At 41.9% G+C, this 15502-nt stretch overlaps 1 protein-coding gene across 1 annotated transcript; it reads right to left on the bottom strand.

Moving 5' to 3' along the window:
* Positions 1 to 3762: 3762 nt before the first annotated feature.
* On the bottom strand, positions 3763 to 11271 carry CDKN2AIPNL (CDKN2A interacting protein N-terminal like). Its single transcript, XM_060765282.2, has 3 exons — positions 10935 to 11271; positions 7833 to 7932; positions 3763 to 6454 (listed from the first exon to the last, which is right to left on the bottom strand). The coding sequence occupies exons 1-3, from the start codon at positions 11159 to 11161 to the stop codon at positions 6443 to 6445; spliced, it is 339 nt and encodes a 112-aa protein (XP_060621265.2). The 5' UTR covers positions 11162 to 11271; the 3' UTR covers positions 3763 to 6442.
* Between the last annotated feature and the right edge of the window lie 4231 nt (positions 11272 to 15502).

The following is a 15502-nucleotide window of genomic DNA, read 5'->3' as shown; positions in this document are numbered from 1 at the left end:
TCCCTCGGATTACCCCATGGTTTCAAAAAGCCACTCAAACGTATCAAGAATACTATGAGGTGCGATGGAGAACCTCCTGTGATAAAGCAAATTTGGAGCAACGTGGCAAATTAGGAAAGGGTTGTGTGTTCTTCATTGCCATCTTCCTGTTCCAAACCATTCCTCCCTGAAGTAGTTTTCCAACAAGCAAAGCAGCTGTTGAATAATTATTTACACACATCATGCAACACATATAAGATCTAGGACTTTTGTGCAATTGTATAAGGAAAAAAAATTATAAAAGCATTTTCTTTCTGTCTTTGTAGAGTAGTGAAGTCTAATTTATAAGCAATTGTGCATTTAAAAACCATCATAAATCATTCATATTACTGGATGCAGATTCTTCTCCAACAGTTTTCACTGAAGAAACAACCTTTCAAGACCTGAAGCTCATTTGCAGATTCAAGCCAAGCGAGTGACATCCTCCAGGTAGATGTAAGTCATAGTCAAATTACACAGAACCATCAGCAGGTTCAAGACCCTACTAAATGGAACAAGTTCTACCAAAGCAATGATTTGCCTGACCTTGAAGCAGATTTGACCTCCCCTAACAAGAATTGTGTGAGAGTCAGTGTGGTGAAGTTGTTTCATTGTAGACTAGGACTTGGAAGACCAAGGTTTGAATTCCTCTCGGCTATGAAAACCTACAGTGTGACCTTAGTCAAGTCACACCGTCTCAGTGTCAGAGAAAGGGAAAGGCAAGCCTTTCTGGCAAGAAAACTCCAGATAGGATTGAAGCCACAGAACAACAACTGTAATATCCAACAAGATGGTAACTCTTGTGCAAAAACCTGATTCCTGACAGGGTCCACTAAGTCCAATAAAAAAATTATTGAGAGTTCGAGTTGCCTAGAATGCACGAAGTGTTACTCAGCATAAACTATAAGATGTAGATTCAGTATGGAGGGAAGCCCATCTTTTACGAAACTCACTTCCACAAGATAGCGCTGGTGGCTGTAGTCACGAAGGCTAGATGAAAATGCCAATTGTTGGCAGCCACCCAGAAAGGGAGTACTTAAGGCCTACATATGGGCTTTCAGAAAGAATCTGCCTGGCCGCTATTACAAACAGGATTGGCTGATGAAGGAAACAAAGCTCTCCTTATGTACTTATGACATGACATTCAGAGCTTTTTTCCAATTCTTATAAAACAAACAAACTGGATAAACTCAATCTAATGAAAAGACTGGCTAGTGCAATTTACTGTGGTATTATCAGCATCCTGCTAAGGCAAATTCAAGACATTTTCTAGAAATAATTTTACTTATAATGTCAAAATCTTATTTGTTTTCTATCCTCCCCCCTCCCCAGCAGAAGAGAAATACATACTTTAATTTGCTAAACATGTTAAGCTTTGTAAACATAGTTACGCATTTGGATTTAGTGACTGAATGATCAAGCAGAAAATAGCTCTTCCATGCACCCTGTTGGTTTTCACCTTTACTTTCCTGCAATTGGTTTGCCCATTCTGAATTAGCTGGTGTGCTATCTGGTCTGGTGTTATGTTTGCATGTCCACAATTGACCAGAGGGTCACTATCCATTGCCAGGTTCTTCGGCTACTCTTAGACATGTCAAGATTCCCAAGTAGTTCTATCCTGCGGTCTTTTTTAGCTTAAGCAATGTCTGTAGATAATTTTTGGCCTGCTGCTGTAGTCTCGTTGCTGTATAGATTCTCTTGAAATAATCTGAAATATTCCTGTAGCTGGTTTCGCGATTCTTTGTTTAGGTCTGATAGGTAGCTTGTGCGACAGCCTCTGGGGATTGAGAGCCTTGAAGATCTTTTCACAGCTTTTACAAAAAGATCATAGCTTTCTATTCAATATCAGAAATAGCTGCTTCCAAGTTCTCTGTAAACTTTGTCCAGTTAGCTTTATTGAAATTATATCTTCTGCGGAAAGGGGCATTTTGTGGTCTTACAGTTGCATATGTTTGGCAGAATATTGAGTATTAGGTATTGGGTTTAATACCCTTTTAATGCAATGGTGGACTATGCTGTCACTTACAAAAATCAGATCAGGGTTATAACCACGCTTCCATCGGCCAGTATTAAATGATGGTGGTAATTTACTGGCATGGAGGAGGCTAATTTTACTCACATCAAAAATGGCTCACATTAGAACTGCTTCGGCAAAACACAAGTATGTGCTTTCCATCTACGCAACCGTGAAGCCAACAGGAAATTGAAAGTCACCTGGGAAGGTCAAGAACTTGAACATTGTTTCCTCCAGGGGCAAACCAAGGACGGGCAACCTGGAAGTCCCTGAATAGACTCAGAAGTGGAGTGGGCAGATCAAAAGATGACCTGGCAAAATGGCACTACCTAAAAGAATCCCATACCTTGTGTGACTGTGGAGCAGAACAGACAACTCTTCAGCTGTATGCTTGTCCATTGTTCCCTGCCTCATGTATAGAGGAGGAATTGTTGGAGGCTACAGACAATGCCGTTGCTGTTGCCCGTTTTTGATCAAAAGATATTTAGCCGCCTGCACACCTTCTACTTTTATCACTTTATACTAATTTTGATACGAAATAAAATAAGCACCTTGAATTGGGCCCGTAAACAAGTGATTCCAAACAAGCACAATATCACATATATTTACAAATTTGCATGTTAATTTTACGGGTACAATGTAGTTTTGCATGTTTGAGGCTACAGCACAGAATTAAAGGTGGAAAATACTTCCTTTTCCCCATGTACATTCACAAACCCAATTCTGGTGGTTGAAAAAAACATTTTTGGCAGCTCTGAGGACTGTAACGGGAAACAAGGGTATAGAAGTTGCCTTTTGCGGGAAAATTAAAGGCCTATTATTTTAGGAAGTCTTAAGGCATTCATAAAAGTAATCCATCTAGGCAGGATATTGAGAATACTGCATAGCTATTTGGTTTTACACAATATCACACTCAAGTTACCTTGTTTTATAGCATAATACACCCAAATCAAGTATGACCAACTTTTCAGTAATAATGTAGGATTTATACTCCAGCCTATGCACAAACTAACTAATGTAATACACGGTTCAAAACATAAGACTTTAAAAAACTCACCACAACTACTACTATTGGTTAGATCCATATGCAGCAGAGACTGTTTGAAAATAGTGATAGTTGTATGTGTTTTCAGATTTAACTTAAATATGACTGGATCCAACTTCTTGCGAATATTTTTTAAACACACAACATTCATTTCAATAGGATTCATTGCCAAGAAAACCATGTGAAATTCATGGGGTTGGGATAAGTTTACAGGCAACTTGAAGACATGTGAATATATAATATATTTTAATGATAGGGAAGTAGATCTTAATTTTTCAGATCTACTCGGCTTTCTTTAGCTTTTAATGTTCAGCACCTATTTTATAATATGCACTTTGTACACAACTAAGTGGAAAGAGACTCCGTTTATTTATCTTCTGAAAAGAAATGCTAATTGTCCTTTGAGTGATATACAGATTCACTTCAGAGCAGGCAAAGGAGAGACTATAAAATAGAAATACAGCTTCCTGCAACATTATTTTAACAATCCTTCCATATCTACTGCTCACATTTATGGAAAACTAATTAAACATCCCATCCAAATATATTTAGCATTATCAACATAACCTAGCAGCGTCTATTATGGTATCAAGCTTCTAGGAAAGTCTGCATTCACCAATATTAAAGATAAACTATTAAAACAAACATATTCAAACATGTGAAACTCAAGGAAGGAGGGAGAGAGTGTCGTTATAATAAAATTTTATTCATTTATTAAATTGAAGAATTATTACATTTGTTTTCATTATTCCCATTTGTTCCCATCATTCTTCCATTCTTAAATAAGCAGAATACCCAAATTCCACATAGACAGGAAATCATCTGTTTCATTTATAAAGTGGCAGAGTTCACACAGTGTAGCTTCTCTCTATATCAGTTTCTCAAATTGTACTCCTCCAGATGTTTTGGACTTCAGCTCCCACAATTCCTAACAGCTGGTTGGGATTTCTGGGAGCTGAAGTCCAAAAAACCTGGAGGAGCAGAATTTGGGAAATGTGATCTATACTAACTCAAAGCAGGACCCAAAGTATAAGCATGCCAGAAAGGTATCAGATGAGCAGTTAATGGGGGAAAGCTCCAACAACTGACATTGATATATTAGTGAACTGGCCATATAAACCCAGAAGGAAAGAAAGCAACAGGGCTGCTGATGCTGACATTGTTTAACTAATACAAGGGGGAGAAAAAAGCAAGGTAGCAAAAGAAGGTTTTGACTGGCATTAGTGTGGTGAGGAAAATTTGTTTAAACTCAAAGGACAATGCTGCATATTCCAAAGTAATGTTTATTCTTTGGTATTCTAGCTGTTTCTTTTTTAAGAATGCCAGCAGTATACGGATTTCCAATGCCTCCAACTACAACATACAAGACTTGAGCCAGAAGGGCTACCTGTAGTTAGAGTTGTGCCCCGTACACTCAACATGTGCTTTGATAGTGGGTCATCATGCTCTCCACTATGCAAATGATTATTAAATATTGGGTCTTGAGTATTTTGGAATTCAATTGCTAGAAATTTCGAACAGCATGACATGAAGTCAGAGAATCTGAAACTTGAAGGCAAATAAATTTAGATAAACTAGAAACGCAAAAAAAAAAAACAACCCACTACTCTCTGAGTTTTACTGTTCTAGAATTGGCACTTGGTCATACAACTTTCTCAGTTTCATGTAGAACCAATGGCCTGATTTTTTTGGGGTGTGTGTGTGTGTGAAACTGTTACTTAAGAGTGAAGGTGGAGTTGGTACTAGGTCCCCTTGGCTCTATTTTCCATGTATTCTTTTCTGCTGCAGAGTATAGACCCTCTGCATTAGCTCATCCTTCAAATTAAAAAGTCAGGAACCGGCCTTAAATTTTCTCTCCAGTGTACATGGCAGTCTTCATGTGTTCCTGCTTTCTGATTTGAGCTATCACTCCCTCCCCCACACCCCCAGTAAAAGCCTAGTCCTTCTCTCTTGGCTTTATGTCTCCCTTGAGATATCCCACACAGGAATGCTCAGGAATTTGGAGGGCCTTGGTGATGTCCTTAAGACTATCATCACATGTAAATGTAGTAAGTCACTGCTCCCTATGGAATGGTCTTGCTACCTCAGTATCATCCATTTGTGCCAACCTGTGAAGTGTCGGTAGCACTCTGCTCCTATGCTTCAATAAAATAAAAATGCCTTGTACCCCCTGATCAGTATGTGGAGGACCCATGATATTCATATTTCTTTCTACAACCCCTTAGCAATTAACTGCCCTTTACACTGCAGATGGAGTGCTCTTTTTACTAATCATCAGAGTAAGATGTTAAAATCAGCAATGTCTTTATGTGCATTTCCAAACCATCTTTCAAAACCAGCTGAGTAATTTAAGTAAAAACCCAGATACTGATAAAAGCCACTACATTCCACCATGTTCTTCATATTATTGACACTGTTTTCCTGCTTGATGACAGCAAATGCTACATTTAGCAACATCTCCACCATGCAATTGATAGTCTCCAACATGAGGGCAGATATATTTGTAAATAGTATAGGGCCCACCTCCCCTGTCGTGCTTCAGTACATATGCAGATTCCTTGTCCAACTGCCTCCTACAGCTGCTACCTTATAGCAGGAAGGCATGACATGTGCTCTGACTGCTCCAGAAGTTCACAGTGAAGTGCACCGTATACATCTCTCTCTGCTCTGACAGTCAGGCCTTCCTTTTCTCTCTAGCTGCCTGGTACCTACATCTTACTAAACATGATACCTGCTGGATTCCTCGATGAATTATCACCTTGTTGTGGTTAGGGGGCTTGTGTGTTCCAATGAACCTGCGGATGTAACCACGTTGAGTCATGCACTCCCAGGAGGGGCTGCAAGGGAGGTTCCTGACCAAGCACAATCCGAAGACCTTAACAGCCAATCAGGCAGAGGATAATATGATACATGTTACAACAGCTGTAAAGGTGGAAGAAGGCTACAACAGATTGAGAAGCCACCATCATTGTGTTAATCACGCCACTGGTTGGGACCCTCACTCTGGGAAGATTGTGTGTTGATCAGCTGTGCACCGATCTCCACATATTAAAAAAACCCTCATGCACAGGTGCCTTCTAAGAACTTGGTTTGCCTAAGTAAGTCTTAAGATTTAGGAAAAACCAGTGTACTGAACCACAGCCATGTTTCTAGAAGGGTTTTGATTGTATGACAGATTATCAATGAGGGAGGGAGCTTTAGAATTTTCAATAATCTGAACCAAAGCCATATGGATTCTTTAAAACCCTGTAAAACAGATACCCAATGTAAGAAGTCATGCTTCTTGTAGTTCCCAGATGATAGTAGTCCACGTAAATAATGGATTGTATAGCATAATTAAAGTCTTTCCTCTCTTCCCTCAGTCATTATTGTTGGTTCTAAAAAAAGGAATGTAGCAAAAGTCAATTAAAAAATCATCATATCTGAAATATAGAAATTTCATACAAGATAATAAATATTTGCTTTATGCTCCAAAAATAATACATATCTAGAGGTTTTCCCTTTATACTCTATCTACAAATCTCAGCTTATTTATTCATAGCCATTCTTTAAAAAGTAATTAAAATTAATAAACTCCTGTTACAGTCTGGCTCAATCATTTAAGTCTACAGAAGTCTAGAAAAAGAAACAGTGCTATATTTTAGGTGCGACAGTGTCAACTGAGTTACATATATACAGTGAACAGAATGACAAAAAGTGAATGTGAACAGTTGAGTCATGTGCACGACCATTACAATTTTTATATTTACAGTAAGTTTTTACATGGTCTCGATAGCTAAGGTCAGCACAGCCTACTCTTTCCTCTTGTGGCCACTATATATTGCAACAGTTATGACATGTCTATGAGGCCCTAGATTCACTAGTGTCATTCACGACAGGCAATACAAAGCCTTTATTAAAGCTTTGCAATGCCAGCTATGTTATGCGGTCTTTATGGAGTTTCCAAAACTTTTAAACACACAAACATATGCTGGGTTTCGCTACCTTCATTATTTTAGGATAATAGTTTCTGCAGGGGCAGTTGTGCATAGTGTTTTGGCAAACTGGTGCTATGCATAACCAGAAAATTTATTAAACTGCAATACAGTATTTGCCAAAGACTCCATATTCTGTGAGTAGTTAAACACTGAAAAAGCAGAATGGAACTTCAGAGAGTTAGCAGTACTACAGCGCAGAACTATAAAGCAAGAAGTAACTGAGATTTTGGGAAGCTCTGCTATATTGATTGTTTCCAGATTTCCCCAAGTAATCAAGCTTTCCATTGCAGCCAGGAAAGATAAAAAAAGTTTAAAAACTAAGCTCAGTTTTAGTTTACAATGGGAATGGGTCACATATGAAGAGAGCTTTAAAGAAAATAATAAAAAAGATGTATCCGTATCTGGCTTTGCGTGACCATAAAGCATTCGTGCTCACACATAAGGCAGGGAAATTTTTAACCCTTACCCACCATTTATTTCTAGTGCCTATAACTGTTCTGTTACAAAGCTACTCCTACCAATATGAGTATCACTTTTTCAGAGGAAACTGCTGATTCCTGTCAGCCACGATGTGAAATAAGTGATTTGTTCCTGATTTGCACGAGAGCAAACATTTTAGGACATACTTAAAAGTAGGATCACAACATTCTACTAAAATGAATTAATTTTATGTTTTAGGGGTCCTCCTAGTGGGGTCACATGCAGACATGTGAATCTATTTTATGACTCAAAATATTCTCTTTGGTATTTTAGTAGCCTGTCCACCCAGAATATTCACCTTTTTCATTATTTCATCACGTGTAGTGAAATGTGGAACATCTTCAACTTCGATTCCCTCAGCCATTTCTGTCACCTTGTCCAAGAGATCTTTACTGTAGCTGTACAATAAAAACAAGTGTGATTGGAGCACCCAGTCTTCTGTAATATAGATGTACATTTACTTTTATACAACAATATTCAGTTTAACTTAGTAGTCTGTTAGCTCAATGAAACTGAACTTTCAAGATGAAATGTTGTTCTGACATTAGATGAGGAGTTTCAAATGGCCTATATCCAATTGTTGAAAGAAACTGCCTTATGGACAGGCAGGAAAGTGAAGCAAACTGCCAGTATCGCCTTCCTCATCCGATACTGGTACCAAGTTAAGTTTGGATTAAGACTTTGCTATCAGCATCCCCCAGGAGAGAAGGACAATCACAGCCACCTTTTCATAGGCCTACAATGGAATAATATTTTCCTCAACATTGTAGCTTTATTTAATGTATTTAGGGTACTGAATTTGAAGAGGAAAAAAAACACAGTAAAAATGTTGCACCATACACAGTTCTTTCACAAGTTTCAATACTCATTTCATTCAGTCACATGTTACAACTCGAAAACATCAAAAGCATGTAATGAAAAAACTGCGATGGCGCAAATCTCAAGTCATTTTTGGATTTAAAATGCCATGTTCTTTTAAAAATAACATTTAAAAGTTTGCAGGACTGCGATCTTCCACTTTGGGTGACATTTTACTGTCTTTGTTTACTTTTTCGAAGCTGCCTTGGGAGAGAATGAAAAAGGGCTATACAGCATAAATGAGGCTTTAAACTTCCCATGTACCCTGTGTGCCCCCACTTTGGGGGATCTGTGGCATGGAATCCTTTGACTAATGGAGGATCTGATTTTCCTTGAACTACAATGTCATCCAGTAAGATCCCATGGTCTTCAGTCATAGGGTGCATCTACACTCTAAAGCAGTCATGGGCTACCAGGTGATAGGAATTGTGTGAGTTGAAGTTCCACACACCTGGAGGGCTGAATTTGGCTTATGCCTGCTCTAGAATAAATGCAGTTTGGGGATCACATTACCTGTCATGGCTTAATATTGTGGAATCCTAGGAGCTGTAGTTTGTTTGTTTTTATTCCATGTCAAAAGCATTGCATTTATTTAATAAATATAAGACTTATTTAATAAGTATAAACCTAATAAAATAAAGGGATCACAAGCAGCTAAAAAAATTTAGACCAAAAACAGCAACAGCAACCACATTGTCTGTAGCTTTAAACCAGGAACCCTCAAACTGCGGCCCTCCAGTTCTTTGGGCCTCCAACTTCCAGAAGCCCCAATGAATTTGTTCAATTGTCAGGAATTCTGGGAGTTGAAGGCTCAAACAGCTGGAAGGCTGCAGTTTGAGGATGCCTGCTTTAAACAGTTCTTCCTCTGTGAATGAGGCAGAGCATTGTGGGCAAGCACACAGATACGGAGTTGTTTGTACTGCTTCACAATCACACAAGGTGGAGGATTCTTCTAGGTAGTGCCATTTAGCCAGGTTGTCTTTTGATCTGCTTCTGTGTCTGCTCAGGGACTTCCACATTATTACAGTAAGTCGTAGCAGGATCAAGTGCGTGTGTTAAAGAAAAACCTTATGATGTTAATTATTATGTGCTACTGGTAAGGTAGGTCAGTTATGTGCTACTGGTAAGGTGGGCCACATGCGATGGGGTATAACTGTATGGATTTTAGAATACAGTTTGGACAAGCAATATGTTGTAATGCTACTAAGCTCTAACAGTGATGCTCTTTGCTATGGTGGAGTAATTACTCAAGGTTTACGTTTTGCTCTCTCATTTGAATGAAGATGAAGAAGCCTTACTCTGTGTTACTTACAAGGACTATGTAAGTTTGTTGCACTGTTTGATTTTGTATGCAACACTGCAAGATTATGCTTTGCCTCTGCTGATACGAGTAAAGCTTTTCTGTTCTTTTCCCCTCTTGCCTTTGTGTCTATTGCATCGGACCGCGGAGATTAAGAACTTCTGGGGAGGCCCTGCTCTCGGTACCGCCATCATCACAGGCGCATTTGGCGGGGATGAGACAGGGCCTTCTAAGTGATTGCCTCTCAGCTATGGAACTCCCTTCCTAATGAGATCAGGTCAGCCCCCTCCCTCTTGTCCTTTAGAAGGATAAAAACGTGACTGTGGGACCAAGTCTTTGGGATTGTGCAATGAGGCAGCGATAGGAACTCTTAGTATGCCAACCAAATTCGATATGGGTCCTTGTCAGTTTTTTCGGGCTGTATAGCCATGTTCTAGAGGCATTCTCTCCTGATGTTTCGCCTGCATCTATAGCAAGCATCCTCAGAGGTTGTGAGGTGAAATTTGATATGGTTGTTGAGACAGTTTTAACTAGAAGATTTTAACGTCAAGACAAATGATTTTAATATGTGTGTATGGGTTAGTATGTTTCAGCATTGAATGTTTGCTGTTTATATGTTGTGCTCCGCCCTGAGTCCCCTTCAGGGTGAGAAGGGCGGTATATAAATGCTTTAAATAAATAAATATATAAATAAAATCCACTTCTGTGAAATACATGTTGCCCATTCTTGGTTTGCCCCCTGGAGGAAGAGCCTTGGGGGGGGGGGTTATCTAGTTGGAATTGCCTGATTTTGCTGCCCAAGGGGGATATTCTTGCAGTTGCTGGAGGAGTGGTGCTCCTCATGAAACTTTGCCTTGATTTGAGTCTACTGAGTGGAGGCTGATAACCATGCAGTGGATGGCTTTCACAGTCTTGAACCTTTTTTCTCTTGCAGTTGGCAGCAACTTCCCATTGCATATCACGGGGGGGCAATGCCAGGTAGCTTGTAAAATCTATCAGCAGGTGTAGGTTTAAGATATCCTGTGATTATTCTACACCAGGCATGGGCCAACTTGGGCCCTCCAGAGGTTTTGGACTTCAACTCCCACCATTCCTAACAGCCGCTTAAGCGGCTGAGGGGGGAAAGGAAGGGGCCTGAGGCTGTTAGGAATGGTGGGAGTTGAAGTCCAAAACCCCTGGAGGGCCCAAGTTGGCCCGTGACTGTTCTCCGTGTTTCATTCAGTGCTGTATTCATCATGCTACCTGCATCCCAGGAAGAGGTGGTTGGCCCAGACCATAGAGAGCGAGAGCAGCTGGTCCGTGTGCAGCGGAGAGAGAGGCCCCTCGCCCCCCGCAGCAGGCATGTTCTGGAGCAGGAAGGCCCGCCGCGCTTGCCAGTGCTTCTCGCTCTCCGAATAGGAGCGGAACTGCTCCGGGAACTCCGTGGGCCCGCTCCCCTCCGCCTCGCCTCCGTCGCCGCCTCTCACCATCCTCCCTCTTCCGCCGATGGCTGCCTCCAAAACAGAGAGTAACCGGAAGTGACGTCAACCAACAGTGTGGGCCGGGGAGAACGCGAAGAAGCCGTGCCGCCCCTCTGTCCCTCGACCACTCTACTGCTCCCCCAATGCGGAGCCCAGCTGCCTCTGGGCGAATGGGGCGCCGGCCTCTCCCGTGTGGCGCATGCGCAGAGGGATCCTGTTGGCGCGTCCTCTTTTCTCTTGGCTTCTGTGAGGCTTCTGTGAAGTTGTGCCACCGCCATTTGTTGCCAAGAGGAACCCCTCCCTCCTTTACACCTCCAGCTGTTGTCCTTCTAATGTGCCTTCGAGTAGTTTCCGACTGATAATGGAAAACTGATCCAATGGGAGATTGCCTGTGCCTACCCCTGAGGCTAAGAGTGTGTGACTCTTGTCAAAGGCAGGCTAAGCAGGGCCAACCCTGATTCATACTTGGATGGGAGATGGCCCATGGATACCAGTTGCTATTTACTTATCTTATCAGAAGCAAACCAAGGGTACAGTTGTAATGTATTTAAAAAACACAAAGCTTAAAAACTTGGCATTATGCTAAATGTCCTTTGACCAGTAGCTGGCCACTTGGAGTGCCTGTAGTGTTGCTATAAGAAGGTCCTACATTGTGCGTGTGGCAGGGCTCAGACTGTATTGTAATAGGTGGTCTGTGGTTTGCTCTTCACCACACTTGCATGTCGTGGACTCCACTTTGTGGCCCCATTTCTTAAGGTTGGCTCTGCACCTTGTGGTGCCACAGCGCAGTGTGTTCAGCGCCTTCCAAGTCACCCAGTCTTCTGTGTGCCCAGGAGGGAGTTTCTCATCTGGTATCAGCCACTGATTGAGGTTCCAGGTTTTAGCCTGCCACTTTTGGATTCTCGCTTGCTGAGGTATTCCAGCAAGTATCTCTGTAGATCAGGGGTCCTCAAATTAAGGCCCGGGGGCCGGATGCGGCCCTCCAAGGTCATTTACCCAGCCCTCACTCAGGGTCAACCTAAGTCTGAAACAACTTGAAAGCACACAACAACAACAACAACAACAATCCTATCTCATCAGCCAAAAGCAAGCCCACACTTCCAACTGAAATACTAATAAGTTTATATTTGTTAAAATTGTTCTTCATTTTAACTATTGTATTGTTTTAAAGTGTTTTTGATCTACAAATAAGATATGTGCAGTGTGCATAAGAATTCATTCATGTTTTTTCCCCCCAAATTATAATCTGGCCCTCCAACAGTTTGAGGGACTGTGACCTGGCCCTCTGTTTAAAAAGTTTGAGGATCCTTGCTGTAGATCTTAGAAAACTATTTCTTGATCTAAGGCATTGGCGTGCTGGCTAATATCCAAACGGGATGGGCGGGAGATGTTACTGCCTTGGTCCTTTCATTATTGTCTGCTACTTCCCAGTGAATATCAGGTAGGGCGATGCCTGCTAAACAATATCATTTCTCCAGTGGTGTGGGGCACAGACATCCTGTGATAATGCGGCATGTCTCATTAAGAGCCACATCCACTGTTTTAGTGTGGTGAGATGTGTTCCACACTGGGCATGCATACTCAGCAGCAGAGCAGCAAAGTGCAAGGGCAGATCTCTTCACTGTATCTGGTTGTGATCCCCAGGTTGTGCCAGTCAGCTTTCGTATGATATTGTTTCTAGTGCCCACTTTTTGCTTGATTTTCAAGCAGTATTTCTTGTAGATTTTAACTATGATTTTAACTATGAGATGTTTTCGATTTGTATTGGTGGCCCGATACGAAGTATGTTCATATTATGTATGTTTTATGTCTTGTATTTTGATATCTTATTTTATATTTTTAAGTGACTATTGTATTTTAACAAGTTGTAAACCGCAATGAGTCGCCGCACAGGCTGAGATATTAGCGGTATACAAGTGTATCAAATAAATAAATAAATAAATAAATAGATCAGAGAACACTCCAGGGCAACCCCCAGGCCCTGGGCAAAGTGTATATGGCTGATTCTCTCACACCAGAAGCTACTTGCAGCATACCAGTAACTATAAGCTGCATTTCAGAGGAAGGGATTGGCAAACCAGCTCTGAGTATCCCTTACATAATAATAATAATAATAATAATAATAATAATAATAATTTTTTGTCGTGTCAGGAGCAGGAGCATCCTGTTGTGAGAGAATTGGCCGTCTGCAAGGACGTTGCCCAGGGGACGCCAGATGAGCCCCTGGTGGCGCAGTGGGTTAAAGCCCTGTGCCGGCAGGACTGAAGACCGACAGGTCGCAGGTTCGAATCCGGGGAAAGGCGGATGAGCTCCCTCTATCAGCTCCAGCTCCTCATGCGGGGACATGAGAGAAGCCTCCCACAAGAATAATAATAGTAATAATAATAGACAAATGTGCCACACTGCCATAGAAGAAAGGGAAAATTACTCACAGCGAGGGCATAGAGATGCAAGGAAGCAGATGAAACAATCGATCACATACTTAGCGGCTGCATGTAGATGTGCAGACAGACTACAACCAGAGGCATAATGCTGTTTCTCAGATGATCCACTGGAACTTGTGCCACAAATATTACCTGCCTGCGACAAAAAACTAGTGGGATCGCAAGCCTGAAAAGTTTATGCAAAATGAACAAGTGAAACTACTCTGGGACTTCCAAATTAATACTGACAAGGTTTTGGAGCACAATACTCCTGATCTCATTATATGGGGGGGGGGGGGGGGGGGGAGAGGGGCGGCTAAACCCATTACGCAAAGTAAGCATTTGCAGTACAGTTGATTTTGCCCAGGGGCGCTCTTGAGGGAAAATAGACCTTGACATACGCGAGTTGTAGTTACTGGGATGTATAGTTCACCTACAATCAAAGAGCATTCTGAACTCCACCAATGATGGAATTGAACCAAATATGGCACACAGAAGTCCCATGACGAACAGAAAACATATATCAGTGATTGGTTGGGGGGAGGGGGGCAAAATACTGTTTGCTTACTGTTGAAAATTACCTAGGGCTGCCTCTGGGCGGGAGAGTATGAATCATCGATGTTACAATCCCAGGCAATAGCAGAATTGACAAGAAGCAACTGGAAAAGCTGACATGAAACGAGGATTTAAAGATTGAACTGCTAAGACTCTGGCACAAGCCAGTAAAGGTTGTCCTAGTAGTGATCCGCACACTAAGTGCTGTACCTAAAGACCTTGGCCTGCGCTTAAAAACAATGTTGTTCATTCGTTCAGTCGTCTCCGAATCTTCATGACCTCATGGACCAGCCCACGCCAGGGCTCCCTGTCGGCCGTCACCACCCCCAGCTCCTTCAAGGTCAATCCAGTCACTTCAAGGATGCCATCCATCCATCTTGCCCTTGGTCGGCCCCTCTTCCTTTTGCCTTCCACTTTGCTGTCTCCTCATGATGTGGCCAAAGTACTTCAACTTTGTCTCTAGTATCCTTCCCTCCAGTGAGCAGCCGGGCTTTATTTCCTGGAGGATGGACTGGTTGGATCTTCTCGCAGTCCAAGGCACTCTCAGCACTTTCCTCCAACACCACAGCTCAAAAGCATCGATCTTCCTTCGCTCAGCCTTCCCTAAGGTCCAGCTCTCACATCCGTAGGTGACTACAGGGAATACCATGGCTTTGACTAGGCGGATCTTTGTTGCCAGTGTGATGTCTCTACTCTTTACTATTTTATCGAGACTGGACATTGCTCTCCTCCCAAGAAGTAAGCGTCTTCTGATTTCCTGGCAACAGTCTGCATCAGCAGTAATCTTTGCACCTAGAAATACAAAGTCTGTCACGGCCTCCACATTTTCTCCCTCTATTTTCCAGTTGTCAATCATTCTTGTTGCCATAATCTTGGTTTTTTTTTATGTTTAGCTGCAACCCGGCTTTTGCGCTTTCTTCTTTCACCTTGATTAGAAGGTTCTTCAGATCCTCCTCGCTTTCGGCCATCAGAGTGGTGTCATCTGCATATCTGAGGTTGTTAATGTTTCTTCCAGCAATTTTCACCCCAGCTTTGCATTCATCAAGCCCCGCACATCGCATGATGTGTTCTGCATAAAAGTTAAAAAGGTTGGGTGAGAGTATGCAGCCTTGCCGTACGCCTTTCCCAATCTTGAACCAGTCTGTTGTTCCGTGGTCAGTTCTTCCTGTTGCTACTTGGTCCTTGAACAGATTCCTCAGGAGAGAGACAAGGTGGCTAGGTATGCCCATCCCACCAAGAACTTGCCACAATTTATTATGATCCACACAGTCAAAGGCACACAGTCAAAAACAATAGGCACTGACAAAATTACCATCTGCCAGCTGCAAAAAGCCACCCTACTCGGATCTGCATGCATTATTTGCTGATACAT

Source organism: Anolis sagrei, chromosome 2 (assembly GCF_037176765.1).
Source record: "Anolis sagrei isolate rAnoSag1 chromosome 2, rAnoSag1.mat, whole genome shotgun sequence".
NCBI classification, from domain to species: domain Eukaryota; kingdom Metazoa; phylum Chordata; class Lepidosauria; order Squamata; family Dactyloidae; genus Anolis; species Anolis sagrei.
This window is presented reverse-complemented; position numbering and strand designations above follow the sequence as displayed.

What these genes read in the sequence shown, in the direction of transcription:
- CDKN2AIPNL (XM_060765282.2), bottom strand. Translation starts at nt 11,161, where the DNA reads ATGGTGAGAGGCGGCGACGGAGGCGAGGCGGAGGGGAGCGGGCCCACG. An exon ending in CACCTCTTCCTGGGATGCAG is followed by an intron (nt 7,933 to 10,934) that starts GTAGCATGATGA and finishes TTTATTGTACAG; the next exon opens with CTACAGTAAAGATCTCTTGG.